Source organism: Gymnoscopelus microlampas (assembly GCF_963454915.1).
Source record: "Gymnoscopelus microlampas genome assembly, chromosome: 14".
Taxonomy (NCBI): Eukaryota; Metazoa; Chordata; class Actinopteri; order Myctophiformes; family Myctophidae; genus Gymnoscopelus; species Gymnoscopelus microlampas.
In genome coordinates this window covers 31183551-31207643 of record NC_139951.1, presented here as the reverse complement: position 1 = coordinate 31207643, position 24093 = coordinate 31183551, and the positions used below count along the sequence as shown (strand labels likewise).

The 24093-nt window shown below is 41.3% G+C and overlaps 2 protein-coding genes across 3 annotated transcripts in view; one reads left to right on the top strand and one right to left on the bottom strand.

The window, feature by feature from the left end:
* The window catches only part of LOC311060901 (rho GTPase-activating protein 44-like), an 83898-nt gene extending 74004 nt beyond the window's left edge, over positions 1 to 9894 (bottom strand). For both annotated transcript variants that reach the window (XM_084079289.1, XM_084079293.1), the window contains exon 1: positions 9610 to 9894. In XM_084079289.1, coding sequence (XP_083935415.1) covers positions 9610 to 9662 — 53 coding nt within the window. In that variant the 5' untranslated portion in view covers positions 9663 to 9894. The remainder of the gene's footprint in view (positions 1 to 9609) is intronic.
* Positions 9895 to 10741: 847 nt separating this feature from the next.
* On the top strand, positions 10742 to 22494 carry LOC311060919 (syntaxin-4-like). Its single transcript, XM_084079318.1, has 9 exons — positions 10742 to 10807; positions 11970 to 12056; positions 13869 to 13968; positions 14222 to 14296; positions 14394 to 14464; positions 14765 to 14873; positions 15115 to 15188; positions 21577 to 21714; positions 21838 to 22494. The coding sequence occupies exons 1-9, from the start codon at positions 10766 to 10768 to the stop codon at positions 21934 to 21936; spliced, it is 795 nt and encodes a 264-aa protein (XP_083935444.1). The 5' UTR covers positions 10742 to 10765; the 3' UTR covers positions 21937 to 22494.
* Positions 22495 to 24093: the final 1599 nt, after the last annotated feature.

Here is a 24093-nt window from a genome sequence, read left to right as displayed (position 1 = left end):
CTCACTAGCTTATGTGTGCATGGTGGAGAACACAGGATAGGTGGAGTGCGCATGTGATACCACTGGCAGGCCTGGTAATGCATCACCTAAACCCAGTGAACCTCGTTGCCCTGAGGGCAAAATTGTTCATGTCACATTTTGTTTTGTAACGATTTCAAGTGAATTAAATTATAGCTAAATTAAACTACTACGTCTTTGTTTGGGGAACCCCTGGAATGCCTTCAAGGATTGCTGGGGGTCCTCAGACCCCACTTTGAAAACCATTGTCCTAGGATATTCTTACGGTAGGCCTATAGCCAAATTCACATGAGATCAATCTTTCTCACCATCAGTCAACATCAGTCACAACATTTAATTTGTGTTATGTTGTAATGTGTTGTTGTTATATTGTAAACAGAATATCTCGAGTAATAGCCAGATTGTCATACGATTTACTGTGAACATAAATGTGCGATGAAGAAACCTATTCATTTAGATGACCCCATGACCTTTCATATTGCCACCATCAGACCACAATTTCCAATGTGCATACTGAGGTGCTTTTTAGCTTGCTTGGTCTGCACTCTACTGACAGCATTCTTGTTTGCTTTTGTTTTTATTTTTCACATTGCCCCACCTTCCCTTGTACATTCATGCAGGATAGGTGGAGTGCCAGCAAAGAGTTGGTAATGTCTGTACAACCCAGTGACTGGTTAGCTCAGTGATGGAATGGGTGTGTGCACTATTCTGACCATCTGCATTTGCTAAGAGAAATAAAAAAATAAACTATGTACAGCTGCAGCATCCTGGCAAGCGTGGTCTTGTCTTGTGTCTGTAACAGCTTAAGATAAGCCAAATCCTATGGAGGAAAAGATTTGAGTTGTGCTTTCAAGTCCACTCTGTTAACGGCATAATAATAAACATTCACAGTTAAATTAACACTTATTATTTGACAGTGTATATTCGGATCCCAGAGATAAATGTTTTATTCAAATGGCTGTCCAACGGCCTAAATGCCTATCAAACTGGGGGCCCTTGAAATTTAACAGTTTCGAGAATCATTGGCCTACTCCATTGTGCTCCATCTGTTGATGTAGCATCCTGTTGCTGGGTTACAAAGCGTGCAAAGTAGCCTTAACTCAGCACTGAAGACAATGCTATCATCTGGTGTTGGGGAGTGTCTGTCTATACAGTCCCATTTGTCACTCCGCAACAAATCCACAACAGCATGTTCCAGCGTCACACTCCAGTGAGCCCAGTAACACTCCACTGCCCCAGACATCTCCCTCAACAGCTCCCAAATAAATACAAATAAATAAATAAATAGAATACAGTGACAATCCCAAAAGAACATTCTAAGACGGGGGCACAAAAGCTGTCTGGGGACGATTTTTCACTCCGCCTTTAGATTCGCTCCCAATTTTACTGCGACCACAGCAGGTCACAAAAGATGACCCCGTTTAAGCAATTCAATTGGAAGTGTGTGCTCCAGTTGTGTGAGCATCCCCGCCCTGTGGCACACGGAGAACACGAACACACACACACACACCCCAGTCACTGTGCAAAAAAAAGGAAGGGCTGTTTTTTTCTTTCCAGGAGAGGCAGGTAGCAGCACCCATACTATCTCAACCTGTACTTATGCTTGTTTTATACTCGTCGTATGATAGTGCCGCTTGCGGAAAATAGCAGATCTACAAGCTCACAACGTATTGCATCCCAACGTGTTGTGAGCTTGTAGAACTGCTATTTACGGCATGTGACAGTCACGTCATACAACAAAGCATAAATCAGGCTTCAATTCCTTGCACAGCATAGCTGTCACGGTGCTATTTGAGAGTGTAGCATCATGCTGCTGGGAAACACATAACACAGGCCAACAGATATACCACGTTGGTGGGGGGCTGATTGATTGACGGGTCCAAATACAGAGAATGGTGAGGTAAGAGAGAGAGAGAGAGAGAGAGAGAGAGAGAGAGAGAGAGAGAGAGAGAGAGAGAGAGAGAGACAGCCAGACAGACAGACAGACAGACAACAGGAGGAATATGAATGAGAATAAATGAGTGTGTGGAGGGATATCCGAGGGGAAATTAGGAGAAATTGAGACGGATAGTGAGCAGAAGTGCCAAATATATGTTTAATGTGCCTGTGTGCATACTGTACGTGCGTGTGTTAGTGTGTGTGTGTGTGTGTGTGTGTGTGTGTGTGTGTGTGTGTGTGTGTGTGTGTGTGTGTGTGTGTGTGTGTGTGTGTGTGTAGCATAGACTGTAAAAAACAATAGACAAAGCCACACCATTGGATTCCACAGACCGTAAATGAAGCCGATTGTTCAGGAATTTCAAATCTGTCATCTTTCTATATCGCGTCATATCCTGCGCAATGCAACCAGACCAATATTGGTTGGGTAGCTTGTCAATCAAGAGCGGGGGCGGGGAATGAATGCTATTGGTTGTGTAGCTTGTCCATCAAATCATCCCGCCCCTCCTAGAGCATAATTTACCAAAACGCATGATGATTGAAAGAAGACTTTAAACTAGCGACTGGAAGCATATACCTCGGCACATTTGGAATGTTCACCGACAAACAATGTTTATTAAGGTAAGAAAATGAAGTCTAAAGTTTGTGAAAAACCCACCAACTTGCATTGTGAGAAATTCTTTCTCACAATGCAAGCCCAGCAGGGGTAAAACAGCGAAACTACAGGCCAGTCATATGAACTGTCACTTGAACTCACTTCCTATATAGACTCAATTTACGACTCTCAAGCTGGCCCCTTGGTGTGGAGTTGACAAAGTAGAGAAGTGTGAATTATATATGCAAACATTTGAGGTTATGTTGGATATTAGTACACAGCAAAAGCCAGTGTTAATTTAAGTCTTGAGTATACATTTTCCTAAATTTTAGATGTTCTACTCTCTCAAGAGTTAAATTAACACTCTGCTTTTTACAGTGCCTCCCCAGCATGTTCCTAGCACCTTACATGTTCTCATAATTACAGCGGTGCAGGCAGACTGGCCGAGGCTCTAATTGCTCCCAGGAATCTACCATTGACACACTATCACCGTGATTAACGACGAAGGCCCCCCGTTGCGAAATGAACACGAGCCCATAGTGCACCCGTGCGCGCCCATGCATGGCCGTTCACCATCCACACAGCACGACAATAATGGAAATAATGGTGACGGTAATGATTGCACTTTTGTCTCGCACACACCCTGCTCTCACCACCACCGTCCAGAGAGAGACGCACGCAGCACTTCACACTATAAACGGAACGTCACCCATGTCGGGTCTTGTTAGCTGTGTCACTTTGTCCAGCCATTCAGTGCTGAACACTGTGTGGTGGTGAGCTGAGCAGTGCCCTGCAGGCTGAGCTAATAACACTAATGTAAATGATTATTTCATATAACATACATATTCATTCAAACTGTAACACCCCAAAGTGCCCGTGAATACTAATTCATATGTTCCAAATAAGTGATTCTCAACCTTTCTCTATTGGAATCCCAGTTTGATATTTATTAGGCCATGGACCCCCATTTGATACGATTTTTTACTCTGGGACCCCAATCTATACACACTGTAAAATCCTTGCGATAATTTAACACATTTATGAAAGTGTACAAATGTAACCAAATTAAACCATTTGGTTCTATTTGCACTACACTCTCGGAGTTACAGACCCATCAGGGTCCATTCGGTTCTTAGCTATCAAGCATTTAGCTGGGGTCCGCATGGAACTCCCTAAAGGACCCTATGGGGGTCCCCAGACCCCCATAGGGTTCTCAACCCACATGTTGAGAACCAGTGTTCTAAATAAGGGGCAATCCATTCTCAAATGCCGGGGATGTTAGTAGAATTAAAACACATACACTACAGTACATGGGCGGGCATATAAATACGTGCAACATGTTTGACAAATGAGCTTCATTATCTTTCCACTGAATGGCCCAGCAGTCAAGGAGGATGAAAAACAGATTACCATAAATTATGTTCAGCCCTATGGGTCCATTTGTTTTCATCTAAAACACACACAAGCAAGAAGCTCTTTATTAGTACAAAAACAGTTGAGGAGAAGGCTTCAGAACAAAGTGCTCATATTCCATAGCCTTGGTTGTCAAGAAAAGTGTGCGTCAGGAAGTGGCATCGTTGACCATGAGGTGTCCAGGCAGTAGTGGGATGATGGCAGATCAAAGATTCATGGAAATACCAGACTGGTTCCTTTGAACTACTCTACATCCTTCCTGACACAGACACGCATGCTGTCTACACAATCAAATAAAGTGATTTTCTTAGGTTAAAATAAGTGTTAAATAGCTCCATATTCTGATAGTACTCATTGCAATGGAGTGTTTGTTCAGTAACAGGAGTCTCCGTGTCTCTCCAGCTCTTTATTAAACAGAAAATGCATTTTCAGGTCGGGATACCAATTTTATCCGATCAGGATAAAGACCTCAGTCAGGATACAGATTAACCAAGTGAAATTGGAAGTGATGACACATAGAAATAAAGCAGACAACATTTGAACAACATAAAAAGGAAGCTGATAAATGGGTACTCTCTAATGATTGGCTGAAAGTTTGTCACCTACCTCAAAATGAATTTTCTGTTCATTAAAGAGCTGAAGATACTGGGAGACCTATGTCATTGTGTGGGGCTTGTTTAACAGTGTATAGAATCACCACAGAGGAAATGCTGAATTTCCAGTTGTAACGGCTACACGAATGAAAGAAACCCTAGATACAGCATGTTTCCATATTATCCGCTGTTTCTGTCATTGATTCAGGAAACCCTATAGGGTGGCAACACGTGACTGTCATCAGCAGCAACCATGTGTGCAAGAAATAACTGATTTTAACAGCTGTGCCAGACAGTACTTGTGCACACTATGTCAGACAGATGTAAAGTCTTTCATTCACTCAGCTACCCTATGTGTACCTTGGTTGGAGGCTGACGTCACCTGTCCTGTCATCATTATTGAAACAAAAGTTACCATAGGAAGGTTGGACGCCCCAGGTGTTACTCAGGCTTCATGCTGTTGCCTGACTTAACAACCAACCAAAACAATTCACACAGCGTGAGCCTCAGGTTGCTGTTGTCAAGGGCCAGAGAAAAGAAGCAACAGTCTCCATGTTGGCAAAAAACGGAAGAACCAGAGTGTCACAGATCCGTCCATCAATCAAATGGTGATTCCCTTGTCCATGTGTGGCTGTGCATCAACCCGCCACGGAAGCTGGCAGTGGAAACAATGCTGCGTGAAATAGCTAACAAAAGAATGATGAAGCCATTAATGGCACGCCTGCATTTCTTTCCCTGTGAATAGCCTACAACACGTAATTTACAACCCAGTCTTCGATCACAGAAGCTGAGGGGCTGTCAGTCGATAATGGTTTCAGGACTGAAATGGAATGAGTATGAGCAGGGACAAAGAATGCCTCTAGTCTAGGAGCATTGTGGCCTGCAACCTCCACACTACTGAGTGACAATAGGAGGTAATTTCCCAGTCTACTGTCAGGGATTACAAACCCATTTCCCCAAGCATCCCTGGAAAAACATTTTTCTCCCTCTCCTTTCAGTCTGTATCTCCTGCTCTACATTCCTCTACTTCCTCTGCTGACCAAGCAGCAGCTCTATGCAGACTCAAATCGCTTCATTCCGTTTTCCATGAGGACACATCCTTTTTTCAAAAGAAATGACCGTCAAACAGCCCTCCACTAACATAAACAGCTCCTCGTCCTCCAGCTAATGCTTGTACATGCCACGGTCATCATGAGAGTAAACACAAAAACTGTCAATGAGAAGATGAACTAAAAATATGTACGATAAAGTATTGACTGAGCCAAAAAGTTATTTGTAGCGGTTTCTTTCCTTTCCTGACATAACCTCCTGATGGCCACAGACAGACACATTTTCATTCAGTCGCAGTTCATGCAGCATTATGTGCTGATACACAGGACTAAGGTTGTCCAGGGTTTTAGAGGATAGTTTGACTAACTTAACCTCCATTGGCCTACAGTATATCCTTATTTTGAGCAGCAATGTTTAGCCATCTAAAAGGAAATGTTTTGATAATTAAAAAATGCCTTTGTGCCCGGGTTTCTCAACCAGTGGGTCGGTACTGTGAAGCGGATCATTAAGACAAAAATGTTATAGTAATATATATTATTATATGACTAAATTGGGTCCTGCAGTTTCATAATCAACACATTTCAGGGCCCAGAGAACAACAGGTGGCCCAGTTGAAAGCAACTGCCCTAGTTCTGTATGCTTTTTCCGTCTAAAGTGAAATTGTGAAAAGCTGAAAAGATATTACGGTAAAGGTCCTTACACACCGGGGCGATTTTTTTCATGCGAATAATATGTTTTTTTTTAAAACCTTATAAAGTCAATGCAAGCTTACATGGAGCGAAAAAGCGAAGCGAAAAAGCGTCTTTTAATTATTCGGAACGAGTCCGAATTTTGCGTATATTCGCATATTCGCCGGTGTGTAACCGCCTTAACACTTTACTTAAAGGTCAGGTCTATAATGCATATAAGTGCTAGTCACAATGCATTATAAGCTCAGTGGAACAGCACATTATAACTTGTAACCCTAACTTAGTTATTAAGTGTCTTTGTTTTAAACATGTATAACTAGTGTTATGAAGCAAAAATATAAATATAAAATATGTATGATCATAATGCATTATAGACCCCAACCTTTAAGCAAAGTGTTACCTGGTAGTTATAATGTGCTGTTCCAGTTTATAATGTATTAAGACCAGCACTTATACATCATATTATTATAAGTTATGATACTTAATAAACCTTGTTATAAGTTGTCATGCATAATTATAAACATTTATAACAAGTGTTATAATGCCTTATGTTATAAGTGCATTATAATGCATTATAAATGAGGTTATAACACATTATAGAGATTCTAGAGATTATATTACATATTACACGAAACACGTACATAGCCTACATATCTTTATCAGTTTAACAGTTACCTCCTCAGTCCTCGAGATGTGCAGTGTATAAAACCTTGACAACATGTTGCTTAATTCTGAGTTGTAGGTCCTTCTGTACAATCCAGTTCTTGACAACATGTTGCTTAATTCTGAGTTGTAGGTCCTTCTGTACAATCCAGTTCTTGCCATACTACAGGTTAAAGATCCTTCTTTAACCTTAATGCTCCCCTTCAGGTGATTGAATTGATAATTAAATCTCATGAATCCATGGGAACTTTCTACAGGTGAAACATACAATTAAAGTCGGGATGGGCTGGTGTGTGTGTGTGTGTGTGTGTGTGTGTGTGTGTGTGTGTGTGTGTGTGTGTGTGTGTGTGTGTGTGTGTGTGTGTGTGTGTGTGTGTGTGTGTGTGTGTGTGTGTGTGTGTGTGCGCGCACGCGCGCGTGCGTGCATGTGTGCGCGTGTACGTGTGAGCCTTAAGGCAAGGCAGGTGGAGTAGGCTGCCAAGGTTGTGGAAAGACCCCCAATTACATCATTGGCCAGCAGTCAGGAGTAGCGCTGGAGCCTCTGGCCTTCTGCCCTCTAAATATGACTAATTGGCCCTGCTGTTCCACATCTCAACATGCAGGTTAAAACTCATTACCACAACATTATGCCGCACAGGGTTATAGTGCTAATGGACAACAACAGACCAGCACCTGCACTTGTATACACACTCAAGACTTAACTGTATTTTACTCTATATTTACTGTATTGTGCACACACAACTATCACACATTTTTGCGCGCACACACACACACACACACACACACACACACACACACACACACACACACACACACACACACACACACACACACACGTGAATGCACATGACCCCAAATCGTATGCACATACTGTACGTATGCTATCTGCATCTGTCAGATACACCAACACCCACACCCACACACCTACACGCGCATGCATCAACACGCAAACAGACTTCAAGGCGTGCCCAGATTCAGAAAGCTCCTAAACCATTAAAGCTGGGTTATCAGCATCGAGGTTTCGTATTACCCCTGCCAGGTCCACTCTGTTGAGAGTTGGCAACAGTAATACATTTTGTATTGATCACTGACTGGATCGGCTTCTCTCCCAGTAGCCTGAGTGTGAGCAGGCAAGCAATATGGGATCATGGCATGACACTAAATCTTTTCATTGTGCCAGCCTCATCAGTTACCATTGTCAGCCAGGGAAAACAAACAAGCCTGCATAATCCGTAACATACAATAAACACATCTAGGCTTCATAAGCCGAGAACTGAAACAAGTTCTTCTGGTCGATAAACCTTCTCGCTCTAATTGGGCAGGTCCTGTATGCACTTTTACTGAGGTGGAACAAACCTGACATAGATTATGTTCTGTTCTAAGATGATGCAATATGCACAAAGGGAAAATCCCTGTAGGTCACTAATGTTGACATATGACATTCACTTATTGTTATGAGGTGAAGGGTGTGGTGGACAAACAGAGGGAGAGAGACAATAACATACCACCTGACTCCAGTTGGGAATAGTGCTGGAGTTACACACACCTCTTGACCTGTGCTCCTTTGCTGGAGTCTTGTCACAACACTTCAGTTTGACTGAAGGCCTCAAGGAACACACCAATACCTGACATCGACACCTCTCTTCTGACATAAAACCACCACCACTGACTCAGCTGTAAAATTCCACTGTCAAGAGACAGGTTTACCCTGCTGGCTGAAAAGAAGGCATGAGGCTTGGTTTATTACACTGTGGGTGCTGAGTGGGGATCTAATTGATTATTGTACTATTGCTGTGGAGCCCCAGGTAAGCCTGTGAAAGCAAAACATTGCAGTGTTGCAGAACAATGCCTACCATAAGGTGAGATTGCCAATAATTCTCAATTAGGCCAAAATGTACCTTCATTAATCATGGCATGCTGACATCATACAACAGTCATGTCTGATTGGTATGCCAACAATTGAAGTAGCTGTTGACTCTGTAACCAAGGTTCTACAACAGCCTAGCCAGTTTAAATATGGGTGTCTATAGCAATGGGAAGCTTAAGTTAAAGCATTAACAACACAACCTATAGCTTGGTTTGTGTGCACTCAGCAATGTAATGACTGCACACTGCAGCCTTTTTCTTATACTTTTCACAATGATCAGGTAGGCTATAACTGGCTGCCCTGTGATGCATTGATTGGGTTGGTTGGGTGTCACTGCTGTGCTGAATCAATCAATCAATCAATCAATCAATCAATCAAACAAACAATGTTGATCAACTATGACCCACTCACAAGTGCATGTCCAAACCATGGGAAACAACAACAACAATAATACTACACGCAGTCCGACATGAATGAATGAGTAGGTTAAATATAGCCATAGCCTACTGTCTACCTCAATGTTAAATGTATCCATTTGTAACTCTCGATGTATACAAATGTAACCAAAATGGGCGGGTCTATTTTGGTTACATTTGTATAGCTAGTCTTTAGAGTTAAATCAACACTGAGGATTTTACTGTGTACTATGATGCCCTGCTGACTAACTACGTATTGGCCATTTGGGTCAATGATGTGCCCCAACATGGTTTACATATCAAGCTCTGATGTGACTAATAGATCACATTTGATAACATTTGATGATATTTGATGATATTTTGCTCTTACCTGCCCACTGTTTGGTTGGCGAGCTGTCGCATTCGATTGAATTGCTTCTTCATCTCGTATTTTTGTTCTGCGTTAACACCGATGGGCAGAGCGACTCCACATTATCTCATTGACAGAAAGTCACGTCTCCACAACAAGAGGTGTGACCGACAAGAAGGTCCACGCTTTACACGTCTATAGGAAACACATGGTCAATAAAGAGACGTGTACGTGAGCTGATTTCTATGCATTTTGACGGCCTCTGTCTCTCCTCCACTCCGCTGTTCGGAGATGCTGCTGGACCGATTTCTCCCTGGGCAGTGAGAGTGACAGCTCACGATGATGATGACACCGTTCGCCGGTGCACTGTGGGAAATGAAGTTCATTCAAACTACTGAGGGCAAAACGTCATACAACAACTTGCATAACTCTATGGCAAAACGTCATACAACAACTTGTAGTCTACATCATTTTTGATTCCTTCCACCTTCCAGCTGACAACCATTTAACCACAAAAAACATTATTTCGAAAATGGGGGGCAAAGAGGGTTAAAGTGGTGGTTAATAGTAATTTTCTAAGAAAATGATGTTCATGCTCAGAGTTAATAGTAGTACATTAGCTTTTCCCAGACAATCCTACATTTCTACAGTAGCCTACATAAAGAAAAATCCTAGGCATTAATGTATCTTTCATCAGCCTTCCTGGCCAGCAGATTGGCTCAACTTTAATTACAGACGTCTGTTTTTTCAAAAAATAAATTGCACATACTGTAGGCCTACCTGAAATTCTTCATCATTCATCTGCATTTACGCAGCCTATTAGGACCAGTGTGCGTCTATTTTTAAAAATACAGTGATGGCAGCAAGGCTTGTGCAAGGTTTAATTTCGATAAGCAGTGTGTTAGTTCAAATATACATGATGAACATTAGGCTATTCAAACCTGGTAAAAGAAAGCTTAACCTAAACATTATGCAGGTAAACAGCACCATCGTGTGGCTAATGGGAGCAAAAAAGAAAAACTGTTTCGAGAGATCAGTTGATCTAGGTCTCTAGGCCTACCCCCCATCGGATGTCCTGCCCCGCCCAGAGCCTTATAGTATATCATCTCACCCCAGCGGCATCTGTTAATTTTCTTCATGCGTCAACTTTATTACGAACGTTTGCAGGCATTTAGGTATGTCGTTTTGGAAAATGCGGGATCGAACAAGGAAATTAAAAGTGAGTTTCTTTCTTTTCCCTTTTGATTGATTGATGTACTTTATTTAGTAAGACATGAGAACAACATGGAAGTACAACTTCACAATACAAGGTCTACTAAACTGGAAGACTCATAAAGCACTTGTTTAAAATGAGATCCCCATGCACACAAATCATGATGACCTATAATGTTGACCTATCATTCTATGACAGTAGGCCTATTCAATACTGTTAGAATTTCAAAGGAGAAGAAATGGCCAACTTTTGCATTATCCTACTAAACTTGGTTGGAACTAACATCATCATTGTTGCTAGAAACGTTTGGTCTAAATAAGTTAATTATTGGTAACTTCCGTTTCAATGAACTTGTGTATTTTCTTGACTCTATGCATGTTGGGTGTCAAACCTGTTCTGGCACATCCTCTATATATGCCATATAGAACGCTGGTTCTCAAAGTTTTCAGTTTCTTAGATCTTGTAATATAGTGGTGTGATGATTCTTTATTTTATTTTATTATTATGCAAATGCTTACTGTAGCACTTTGAGATTTTCACAAATGTAAAGTGCATTATAAATAAAATCCATTATTATTAAGTAGGGTCCGGGGACCCCCAGGGGTCCTTGAGGGGGTTCCAGGTGGTCCCCAGCAAAATTAGCCAATATAGTCAAAATCAGTTTACCCACTTTAACCGTATATGTACATTGGCTATTTGCATGATGCCTTGTGAGCTTGTAGCTCAGCAATTGTTTTTGAAAAAAAAGAGGAACATTTTGAAATATTTTGATTGATTGAATATTGTATTAGACAGCAAACAGCACAAGTACAGTCAAACGTCTAAAAGGATCACACACAAAAAAGTCCAGTGGACTTGTTCCCATTAAGGTTAACAACACAAATCTTGTACGGGGTCCCTGGCACTTGTACGGGGTCCGTGGCTATGGAGAGTTAATTTACAGTACTGTCAGTACATTCACATTTCTTAGTTAATTGAACTCCGAGAGGGTACAATATAATATATTGTAGCCTACCCTTTCGGAGTTCAATTAACTAAGAAATCGATTTGGTTATATATTGAATATATAACCAAATGGACCTAAGTGTGTCAATCTGTACCATCTCAGAGTTACAAATGGGTAAATTACATTTGTCCCAGCATAAAAATGTTTTCTCCCCACTCACAGAATGCAGAGCGTTCAGATGATGAGGGTACAGCCCAACCTGGAACCTCTACGGGCAAAGAGGAGGAGAATGAAATCCTTTTTAGGAAGGTAAAATGGTCCATTCAAATCCTTTACACCGGTGGTTCTCAAAGTGGGGTCCTTGAGGGGATTTACAGGGGGTCCCCATTAGAATTAGTTAATATAGCATCACATTCATTTTAACCACTTTAACCCTGTATAAAAAAATCAGAACATTTTGTATATTTTTGAAACATTTTAAGAACACAAAACGTATATGCTGGCACAAAATATTCAGGGGGTCCCCAGTGTAATTAGTATTACAATCATTTTAACCACTTTAACCATATTTTATACTTTGACTGTTCAAAAATAGCAGATCTAAAAGCTGCGCTCGTGGATCTGCTATTTATTATAGAAAAATCGAAAACTTAAAGTTTTTTTCTTTTTTTTTAAGAACACTTTTAACACAAATCTTGACTTTTGGGGGTCCCTGGCACAACATATTTAGAGATGGGGGTAGGGATGCAAATTATCAATTAATTCATTAATTGATAGTTGATAACATTATCGATCGATTAACCGAAAAAATCGATCGATCGAATAAAAAAAACGTTTTCAAAAATAATAATTCCAAAACAAATTGAATCAAGTAAATTCTTAACGGCAGTTAATCGATTATAGATTATTAACATCCCTAGATGGGGGTCCGCGGACAAATACATATAATTTTGGGGGTCCTTGACATGAAAAAGTTTGAGAACCACTGCCTTACACTATACTGTAGATATCATTAAATGACGTGGTGATTTTTACATGGTGTTTCAGGTCTATCAATTAATTACATACTTTTGAGTGTGTGTGTGTTACAAGCAAGAGGCCAGCTTCTGAGTTGTAAATTGAGGCTGTATAGGAAGTAACAGTTCATATGAATGGCCTGTAGTTTTGTTACCTTAATAAACATTGTCATAAATACTATATGCTTCCAGTCGCTACAGTAGTTTAAAGTCTTCTTTCAATCGCCATGATATGCGTTTTGGTAAATTATGGTCGGAAAAAGATGGCGGATTTGAAATTGCTGAAACATAGGCTTCATTTATGGTCTGTAGAGTCTATGGGCGTAACTTTGTCCATCCTTCTTTGTCCAATGCGTTGCATTTGGTTGTGTTATTGTTTACAACAGCACAATTGTTTACAATAATGAGTTATTGTTTACAATAGCACAACCAACATGTGTTAAACATTGAAAATACTTGCACTGTAGAATCACAGATAGGCCTTCCTTGGTTATGTTTTGGCTTTTCTTAACATTATTGAAAATGACATTCTTCATCCTGAAAAACTTGTAAGAGTCATAGTGATATAATAAATCTGGTCACATTGTCACATTAAAATGGTGACTAGTCTGTGCATGAAAGAGGGGTTCTTAGAGATCCTATACTGGTTCATTTAGAAGCTAAATGAACCAGTATAGGATATCTACCCCTCTTTCTAAATTTTAGATTAAATGTAATGATTGTACCTCTCTACGATTGTCTTCGCATGATTCTTGGTATTACATATTTATATTTTTTTGTGTTTAATGCATCGATGGTTCTAGGAAGTGAGTACACTTTATATACTGATCTTTTGTGTGTACTGTACCTACAGTGGATGTGCATGCACTACTGTACAGTGCTTATATATCTCTCATCTCCATGCCTGCCATAATTGAGTAACTACTTTATCAATATCATCATCAGCTCGTATTGCAATATTCATTCAATAAACCAACACTGTATAATTTTCAATATTGTATACTTATATATTCTATAGTCTACACAGCTCTTTTCAGGGGTTAGAGTGGGCTAGTAGTCATGCTCTTATTTCTAAAACCTTAAACACTGTCTTTACTACTTTCAGGTCCAAGAAATCCACGAGGGACTGGAGAGTCTTCGAAGGAAAGTCACTGACCTCGAGAACAAACAGAACACAGTACTGGGTGTAGCACTACCAGAGAATGGTCAGTAATCATGCACTCACATCTGTTGGTCACAACTTGGTGGTTATTTGGAGTTGTATCAGGGTACCAGTTAAAGTCTGCAGTAGCGTGTACGTAGATCAGCTTCTCTGCTGTCCTAACTGCCTGATGGGAAGTCTGAATTCTTCAGGTTACAGATGACAGCATTCAGTGTAGACCTGGGATGGTTTCATTTGTGTGTTTTGACATGATGGTTGCTACAATAAGTACAATACTTTCCCCCCTCCTGATTTAGATATGAAGAAAGAGATCCAGAGTCTACGAGATGAGATCAAAACGATGGCCAGTCAGGTCCAAAAGAAACTGAAGAGTGAGGATATCTGCAGACTGTTTCAATTATTTGTATCCAATCACACTGGAATAGATGTTGCACTTCCAAAATAACACTTATTTGTGTTATTTTTCAGCCATTGAACCCAAAAAGGGAGCGGATGATGGAACATATGTGTCCATAAACATGAGGATGCAGCGAACCCAGGTTGGATCTTTATTCATTTATGTGTTGCATTAAAGTCCTCGAATTCTCTAGCAGCTACCAACAGTGCTGTTCTCGCATTACCTAAGGTTGTAGCTTGTATAAAGTTAGTCACAACATGAAATACACATTGATTTCAGCCCATTGTTGATAAATACTGCAGCTGCAAATTTAGCATCCATTAGGCTGCACGGTGCGTGCGCGCGTGCGTGTGTGTGTGTGTGTGTGTGTGTATGTGTGTGTGTGTGTGTGGTTCAATCAACTAGCCTAAATACTTAACGTGGTCTCCCGTTCTGTGTGTAGCATGGCGTCTTGTCCATGCAGTTTAGGGAGCTGATGGGCCACTGTTACACCATCCAGTCTCAGTACAGAGACGGCAACGTGGAGAGAATACAGAGGCAGCTCAAGATCAGTAAGCGTTTTGTGCAGTCCAGCGGGTGTGAATTCAACTGTTTTATTTGACCATGCAACTCCCATTCTTTTCTACTGGGATGTGACTCCGTTCCTTGTTGTGGTTTATGTGGTCCTCATTATATCTCTGATAATTTGTCTGTTAAAATCCAGATCATGGGCCGTGATTATTCTTACAACTTTCTAAAAGTCATTATTTACGATCCGAAGCCCTTAACACTAATATTAATCTCCCCCCTCAGCTGGTAACAATGTAACCGATGACGAGCTGGACTCTATGTTGGAAACTGGACAAACAGATGTTTTTACACAGAATGTGAGTATTTTTCTATCCAAACACAGGTTACGTGTTAATCTGACAACAATAACTACCTGAGTCACTCTACTAGTAACTACCTGGAGATGTGTTTAAAGTATATCATTACTGTCACTGTTAAGATGATTGACTCCACATATGATATGACTAGAGGTTCGGGCCGCTACGTGGTCTCACAGCTACGTTGCACCGCCGATCCGATATGCCTATATATGGAGATCTCTGTCAGTCTGTGTCCCTTTTAATGCGTTTGGGTTGATTGATTTCTGATTAACGCCAAGGGGCTATACTTTTATCAACTTAATCAAAGTGATACCGCACATTCAGGTATGGGATACAACTAGGTTCGAGTGACCTACACCTAACCCGATCATTCATCCAGTGCCTTTAAGTCCTGTGTAATCTGCACACATTCCGGGTAAGTATACATGAACAAGTCATGAATAGCCCTGCTTACCCTTGGCCCGGCTCTCCCATGCACACCCTGTCAATTCAGGCACGGCTATCTAACTACATCTACTATTACTAGCTAATCGATCGGGGCTGTTAGACAGCATTTGTGACACCGATAAGCTACACTATTACTACAGTATTAGTAAAACTAGATCAGCTGACACTGAACCCCATGCTGAGTTACACAGGAGTGATGTCACCATTGTGCCCTGGTTGTGCAATGACATTCACTATTATAAGCTTTCCTCCACCTACTAAATTGTGCTCCGACAAGAAAACTAATATGTCTATTGGAATCTGCAACCCCAAAAACACATGTATAGACACAAAAACTTTATTTCTATGTTTTATAGATCACATCATCGCAACTAGTTTTCCAGCCACCATCTTACACGCCATCTTTGAGTATGTGTGCTGTCTTGTATTATAACACTACCAGAACATGAGACGGGTCAATAGCCTATACGAAAATAATATTATTGACTGGTTGGGGATAGAGAGGATCGTGAATGTGTTTGGCACGAGTAGAAAGTGGTAGAGTGAATGTTTTTTAAATTATTGTTTTATTGATTGTATACTTTATTAACCTTTTGCAAATAGTACAGTGGTACAGTGGGTCATAATACATTTCCTTATGCAATACTATCACATATTTTCTAGCACTAGGGGTGCGTGTATACCTTTCCAAAAATCACCATGAGAATTATTCCCCCCAGATGGCCCAAATTTGGGGTCCTGGCTTAAATGAACTGGGGCTGGAACCTGCTGCATAATCGATTCTTAATATTTACTCAAGAATGAATGAATGAGTTAGCAATTTGCCAGCCATAGAGGTGAAAAAAGCACCTGCTGCAAAGGTGATATTCATGTACAGTAATGTTAACCCATTCAATCCGGGAAAGCATCAGTGTCATTTTAGACTTTAGCCTAAATATTTATAGCAACATGTTTTTTCAGAGAACTGTTAGGATTTAGAAGGCATTTATAGAATCCATTACTTACACACTTACATTAGGCTATATTTAGTTTATTGAATTTCATAATTTCATTAGAATCTATGTAATCATGGTATTGCATCTTTAGGTTATTTACAGAGGAACCTTTGTGTAACATCTTGAAACCAGAAGTACATCTTGTGTAATGTATCGTCACTATGTTGCCACTGCCAGTAATAGAGAACATATATAGTCTGAACTATACCCATTACCCACCGTTTTTTTTAAAAGAGAGGGTCGATAATTAGAGAGAACCATCAGTTTGAAGTAGAATGCTTTGGCTCTATGTACAGGTATAGGCTAAATTTGAAAAGTGTGTTTTGGCATGGGGTTATGAATGGATTGATTACACACAGTAAGCTACCACCGCTGCAATATTAATCTTCCCAAAAATCACTATGAGAATTATTCCCCCTAGATGGTAAATTCGGGGTCCTAGCTTACGGACTACATGAACTGAGGGTGGAACCTGCATGATATTCGATTTGTCCCACTTACTGTAGGTAAAAAAAATCACACCCTGTGTGAAGGAAGCGGTGCCTTTGGGGCGGGGCTTAACTCATTTCAGTTCGTCCCTATTGGTGGTCTGAGTCCACTTACCAAATTTTTACTTGGTAGCATGCTGCAAACTGGAATGATGGCTGTTTAAAGGCCAGCCAATGGGCAGACAGAGGGGGCGGGGCTTAAGTAATTACAGTTCGTCCCTATTGGTGGTTTTAGTCCATGTACAAAATTTGTACTCCCTAGCATGCTGCGAACTTGAGTTATGGCTGTTTAAAGGCCAGCCAATGGGAAGACAGAGGGGGCGGGGCTTCAGCAATTCATGCTCGTCCCTATTGGTGGTCTAAGTCCACATACCAAATTTGGACTTGGTGGCATGCTGCAAACTGGAGTTATAGCTGTTTAAAATCCCGTGCTCATCCCGTGCTTAAACGGGCGGACGGACATAACATACGCTGGGGGTCCCTGGACCCCTCTTTGATAACTTCAGCAATTCATGCTCGTCCCTATTGGTGGTCTAAGTCCACATACCGTATTTGGACTTGGTGGCATGCTGCAAACTGGAGTTATAGCTGTTTAAAATCCCGTGCTCATCCCGTGCTTAAACGGGCGGACGGACATAACATACGCTGGGGGTCCCTGGACCCCTCTTTGATTACTTCAGCAATTCATGCTCGTCCCTATTGGTGGTCTAAGTCCACATACCATATTTGGACTTGGTGGCATGCTGCAAACTGGAGTTATAGCTGTTTAAAATCCCGTGCTCATCCCGTGCTTAAACGGGCGGACGGACATAACATACGCTGGGGGTCCCTGGACCCCGCTTTGATAAGCAGTGGCACGTGTGGCCAATGAGAGGAGAGATGGCATAGGCAATCTCCAAGTCCGTGTGTGTGTGTGTGTGTGTGTGTGTGTGTGTGTGTGTGTGTGTGTGTGTGTGTGTGTGTGTGTGTGTGTGTGTGTGTGTGTGTGTGTGTGTGCGTGTGTTTGTATGTGTTGCTTCTTTGCCGTGCTCATCCCGTGCTGATACGGACGGACGGACGGACGGACGGACATACGGACAAAGTCAAGTGTAGAGCGGTTGGCACCGCTAACAAGTGTAGAGCGGTTGGCACCGCTAAAAATGAATGAATTAGCGATTCTGCAAGACATAGAGGTGCTTTGCATGTAAACAAATGTTGTGGAAAAAGCACCTGCTGCAAAGGTGATATTCATGTATGTAATGGTAAAGTAAAAAGTTATCCCATGCATTACACACATACAACATTTTGTTTATTGAATTTCATAATTCATAATTCATAATTTCCTTAGAATCATGTAGGCTAAACATGGTATTAAATCTTTAGGTTATTTACAGTGGAAACCTTTGTGTAAGCCAGTCCACTCCAATGATTCGCAACACAATTGTGCAACTGCAATACTTGCAACAACTTGCAACCATTTCCCCAAAGGCACAGGCCCGCTACCGGTCAGTCCAAACCGCTGAAATGTCTTGCAACTGGTTGCAAGTTGCGACTAGTTGCATCGGTGTGAACTTGCCTCAACATCTTTCATGAAAACAGAAATACACCTTGAGTAATGTATAGTCAATATATATATATTTCTAGAGTTGCTATTGGTGACTTCTTGTATCTCTCAGTTTGGCGATGCAGAGTGTCCCGGTCGTCTCCATGCTTGTTTGTGTTGTGTTTTGAATGGGGGACGCAGCCTAATATCCTACAGACAGGAAGGGCTGTCGTATCTTAGCAACACTGAAAGCGATTTCTCATTGATGTCATGAGTAAATGAGCCAATGAGCTGGATGCAATGAGCTGATGGCACCAGATCCCCATGCAGACTCTCACATGGAGCTCACACAGTAAACACAGTAATGAGAGAGAGACAGGAATGGGAGCAGCCGAGCAGGACAGCAAAATTACCGTTAATTTCTCCCTGTGACCCCTGTCATTCATATTATAGAAAAATATATATAATCAAATTGTTTTGATCGATGGCTTTGGAGAAAACATTGCGTAGCTCCGCCGCTGCCAAGGACCCCTTAGCTGACAGAGATGACGCAAGGACACAATACAGGGGTATTCAACAGGGGGGCCGTGACCCCTAGGGGGTCCTCAGAGTCACAAGCTATTGTGATTATCTTTAATTAGACTCCCCACTGCATGGAGGACAGTAGCAAATTTAGAAAACAGTGAAATTAATAAATGTAGACCATTCAAGCAAAAGTGTAGATAGTTTATATCTTTTTACAGTTTAACTTTAAATTTGACACACATGTCCCATGGGTGATCCTAAGTCATCCTGGAAGGGGTGCCCAACAACTCTTAAACAGGAAGTGAGTTATTGAATAAAGTCAAAATGGCCACCTAAACTGTTGGCAGTTGACTCAAAAGACACCAAACAGATCTCATAAAAGCATAAAATGTGGCACACATGTTTATTGGGTGATCCAAGACATCCTAGAAGGGGTGCCCAAAAAGTCTTAGAGGTTGATTCAAAAGACACACAGAATCTCATAAAAGCATAGCCTCATTCCCAGCCAGACCAGCCTTTTTCTTATCTCCCTGGAGAAAAGCCTGGTAACGACCTAATGTAAAGAGTGTCTGTCTGTAAGGCGGGATCTATCCAATTCCCTCATAAATTGTCTTTTCCAACCAATCACAACACCGGTTTCATGCACAGAAATGTAAAGCAAGCCTCAATATAATTTCCTTGGACCAAATTCCAGTACTTCCGTTTGGACCCTCAACAGGCTAGGTCTTGCCCAGCTCGATAATTTGGCACAAATGTCCCACCCAAATAGGATGTGCAAACAGGTAGTGAGATGTAGAATAAATAAAAAATGGCCACTTTAGCTATTAAGATAAAGCACAAAACGGACATCATAAAAACGTACAATTTGGAACATACATTGAGTGGCCCATATTATATGCTATAAGGGGTGCCCCAAAAAATATTGAACAGGAAGTAAGGAAGCGAGAAATTCGAAATGGCTGTTTGACACTACTTGCCTTTTTTGTGTTATGGTAGGAAACTGATTACAACAAAAATAAGAGAGAAGTAAGCAGTTACAGAAGTGGTCAATTTCATCATCAACTCTATGTTGAAATTTGTGGACCAGTAGATCATATCTCACACTAGATATACTGTAAATGGTTCTAAATAGCAGTAAAAGTGGTTCTCTGGCTGTGTGCGCACACACAAGCGCGTGTCCACTATGCAGAAACAAGAAGACACATATGAGGCAAAGCGCAAAGCGTGCGTGCAAAATGTTTACATTTAATCAATTATAGACGCGCGCATGTGCGCATGCCGTGCGTGTGGGAGGCAGGAAATAACCATAGTATACCCTCCAAAAAAATCTAGAACACACCACTGACTAGCACACAGACTGACATGTGCAATTTTCGAATCCAGGTTGTCTTATTAGCACACATAGCTTAACTGAAATAATGTAAACATCAACTTCTCATGGTTGTGGGTTGCAACAATTCCACGTCGGGTCGTAAATGATCGGGTTGTCACACACACACACACACACACACACACACACACACACACACACACACACACACACACACACACCACACTCCAACAGGATTAAATCCCTGTCCAAAACGTAACTATACATATTGAGCACATAACCAAAAAGTCTGCATAGTTTGGCTGCGCACATCAGTGTACGGACTAGTATGTGTGGATTTTACAGTTTTTCCTTGGCCTGTGTAAAAATCTGTCTATAACTTTTTTAGATATCTTGCTAAAAGATATCTGATGCAGACAGACAGACAGGTTAATGAACAAACAAACAGGAGCAAAAACATCAGCTCATTTGTACTCATCTGAGGGAACATAAGGTCTAATTTGAGAAGTGGGAACATAGGGCTGAGGGAGCATAGGGTCTAATTTGGGATGGGGGGACATGGGGCTGAGGGAACATAGGGCTGAGGGAACTTGAGTACGCTCCCGACAAAATCAGTGGCAACATAAAGTTTGATGCATATCGCATAAGAGGACTTCCGTGTTGCGCAATCATTTAGTTTCATACAAATACAAAGTGTATGGAAAATATGAAAGTTGCACGCATGAAATGTAGTTTATTGGATTTCCCATGGCATGCACTATATTTGTGCATACTTTGGAGGCATCTGCACTACTGCTGTGCTAGTAGGAGGCGAACGGGATAAACGAAGTACGGCCTTCTCTATTAGGGTGGGTGGATAAGTGATCACATACTGTACTTGTTTTGTTGCCACTCTTATTGCTCAAACTGGACTCAAGGCTTGGTAAGCAACAGCATATCCAAGAAACTGTAATTCCTACGTATCAGTGTAGTGTGACCATAGCTCTAGGAGACAATGTCCCCGTAGCAAAAGAAAAGAACCATTAACATGTTACACACAACATCTGATCAGTATGATTTTCTACGCCACCCTATCCAGATCTTGATCGATGCCAAAGCTCCCCGGCAGGCACTGAATGAGATTGAGTCACGACACGACGAGATCCTGAATCTAGAGCGGAGCATGAGGGACCTACACGATATGTTCCAGTACCTGGCTATGCAGGTGGAGGCACAGGTAACGCTCCATCAGAGAAGCTTCTCCTCTCTCCCTTGGCTTTTTTGGGCTTTTCAAAGTTGTCTGATTTGGATTATTCTTTTTTTGTGTTCCCCCTTCACCACTCCCTTCCTTCTCGTGCAGGGGGAGAAGGTAAACAACATCGAATTCAACACCATCCAGTCGTCGATCGATGTGGAAAAGGCAACGAGAGACTTAGGAAAAGCTGTTAAATATAAGTAATGTCATGCACTTGAACCATAGAAATTGAATGTAAAATTGGATGTTGAAACCAGGCCATTACTCTCTCTCTTTCTACCCTCTCCTTCCTTTTCACACAGAAAATAATTTGGATTGCAGGGTCTGTCGCCATACTCATACTTATTCTAGTCATCTCCTTGGCATCTGCCTTTGCCCGCTGAGCTCCTGCATTGGTTCTAGACCAATCCAGACAAATATAACATTACGAGTTCACGGTCATCTTTCATATACAGCATAGACGATGTGCACATGTCCATACCAACAGGGTGTTTCTCCCCACTATCATGCTTTTGCATTTTCACATAGCAGAGTTGCGTCCACCTAACACCCCCAGCCCCATCCCAACGTTGGACCTTTCCCTTTTCTTTAAAGAAGACATGTCCTCTCTTGTTTATTCTCATCTTTTACCTAATAGACACACATTATCTACCACACTTCCACAGATTGAATGCTGCTGGCTTATGGCCAGTTTATACAGTTTCATGTACTGTATAGTCTACATGTATGGTTGGGACTTCAGTTCCTTCTTTATCTTGTCAAATGGCTTGTGGTTTGTCATAAAGTTCTGTTCCCAAACTCATTTTATTGAGGTCTTGTCTCATTATTGGCCGTGGTAGAAAAGTAGTAGTAGCCTTGTACTAATCAGGCAACACAGAGACACACACAGGCAACACACAGGAATGACCTTGGTGATTCCTGCACTGTGTTAATTCACACAGTGCAGCTCCTCTTATATGATTCGTTGGGGCACACATTCAACACCAGCAAACCTGAGCATGATTATACGTTGGATTCTTTTGTTCAGGTTTTCAAATTCCTCCACTTGGCAAATTGTTTGCCAATCTTGGAATAAATTCCTTACAAAAACAATTCTTCACAAATGTGTTTGTAAAGGTGTCTACTGTCTTGTAACACGTTTCAAAAAGATTGAAATTCAACTGACAGCTGCTGAAAGTTGGGGTACCTTATACATGAAAAGAATGTTACGACCATTAAAACTGCCTCGAACATCAATGGCAATAACATGATAGGACAGAGTCCGGTCCACAATAAAAGTGAGTGAAAATGTGATCACAAGAAAAGAGGAAATTACCTACCTAGTTTCCATTTTAGAGGCAAATCTTTGCAGTGATAAAATGGCAACTAGAGTAATCAAAAAAGTCAACCAAAGAACAAGATTTTTGTACAGGATCTCCTCTCTGGTCAGTAAGAATACTTTGAGGACTCTAACAGGAGCACTCATTCAAGGTTACTTACATTACATTACGGTCATTTAGCAGACGCTTTTATCCAAAGCGACTTACAATAAGTGCATTCAACATAGGAAGGCAAGAAAACCTCTAATCACCGGAAATTTTAAAGTGCATTCTCTTCTAAAACAAGCAACTAAGACTATACCTAGCGCAAAGGTAAAAGTGCAATATATCAGCTACCTACTTTCTTAAACAGATGAGACAAATAGGAAAATCAAACCAATAAGTGTATCAAATAAACAAGACCCAATAAAACAAGAGCTCGTACAAATAATTGACAACAAGTAGGCAAGGCTAAGTGGAAGGGTCAGGGTAGTGTTCCCTGAAGAGATTACCTATTTGGGATGTATTCTTGACAAATACCTGACAGGAGAAAGCATGGCAACAAAGGTGGTCAAAAGAGTAAACCAGAGAACCCGATTTATGGGCAGAGTCAACCCTCAGGCCCTCAGGACCCTCTCAGGGGCCCTGATTCAGCCCCTTTTTGACTATGCTTGCTCCCCTTGGTACTCCCAACACCTCAGTGTCACTGAAGACTAAGCTTCAAACCTCCCAAAACAAACTGATTCGACTACTTCTCGGACTGGGGCCCATGACCCACCTCTCTCCCACTCACTTTGCCAGCCTAGGCTGGCTCAGGGTGGAAGACAGGGTTAAACAACTAAGAGTGAGCAGACACATGTGATTATATGGGCACTTTTCCAAATAATGATGAATCAATAAGGCAATCCCGTACATTTCCCCTTCTTGAGATTTTCTGTGGAATTTCTTGACCTGATGACCTCCGACTTCCCAGTAACTGACAACATTGACACATCATCATATTGTCACCATCATTTAGTGCACTGTTCCATGGAAGACAATATTCACTTTCACAATTACCAAC

Bases quoted from the DNA above. Each gene is read 5' to 3' on its own strand.
- LOC311060919 (XM_084079318.1), top strand. From the start codon at position 10,766: ATGTCGTTTTGGAAAATGCGGGATCGAACAAGGAAATTAAAA. The intron at 14,465-14,764 runs GTTGGATCTTTA...TTCTGTGTGTAG, and splicing joins TGAGGATGCAGCGAACCCAG to CATGGCGTCTTGTCCATGCA. The intron at 15,189-21,576 runs GTGAGTATTTTT...CACCCTATCCAG, and splicing joins CAGATGTTTTTACACAGAAT to ATCTTGATCGATGCCAAAGC.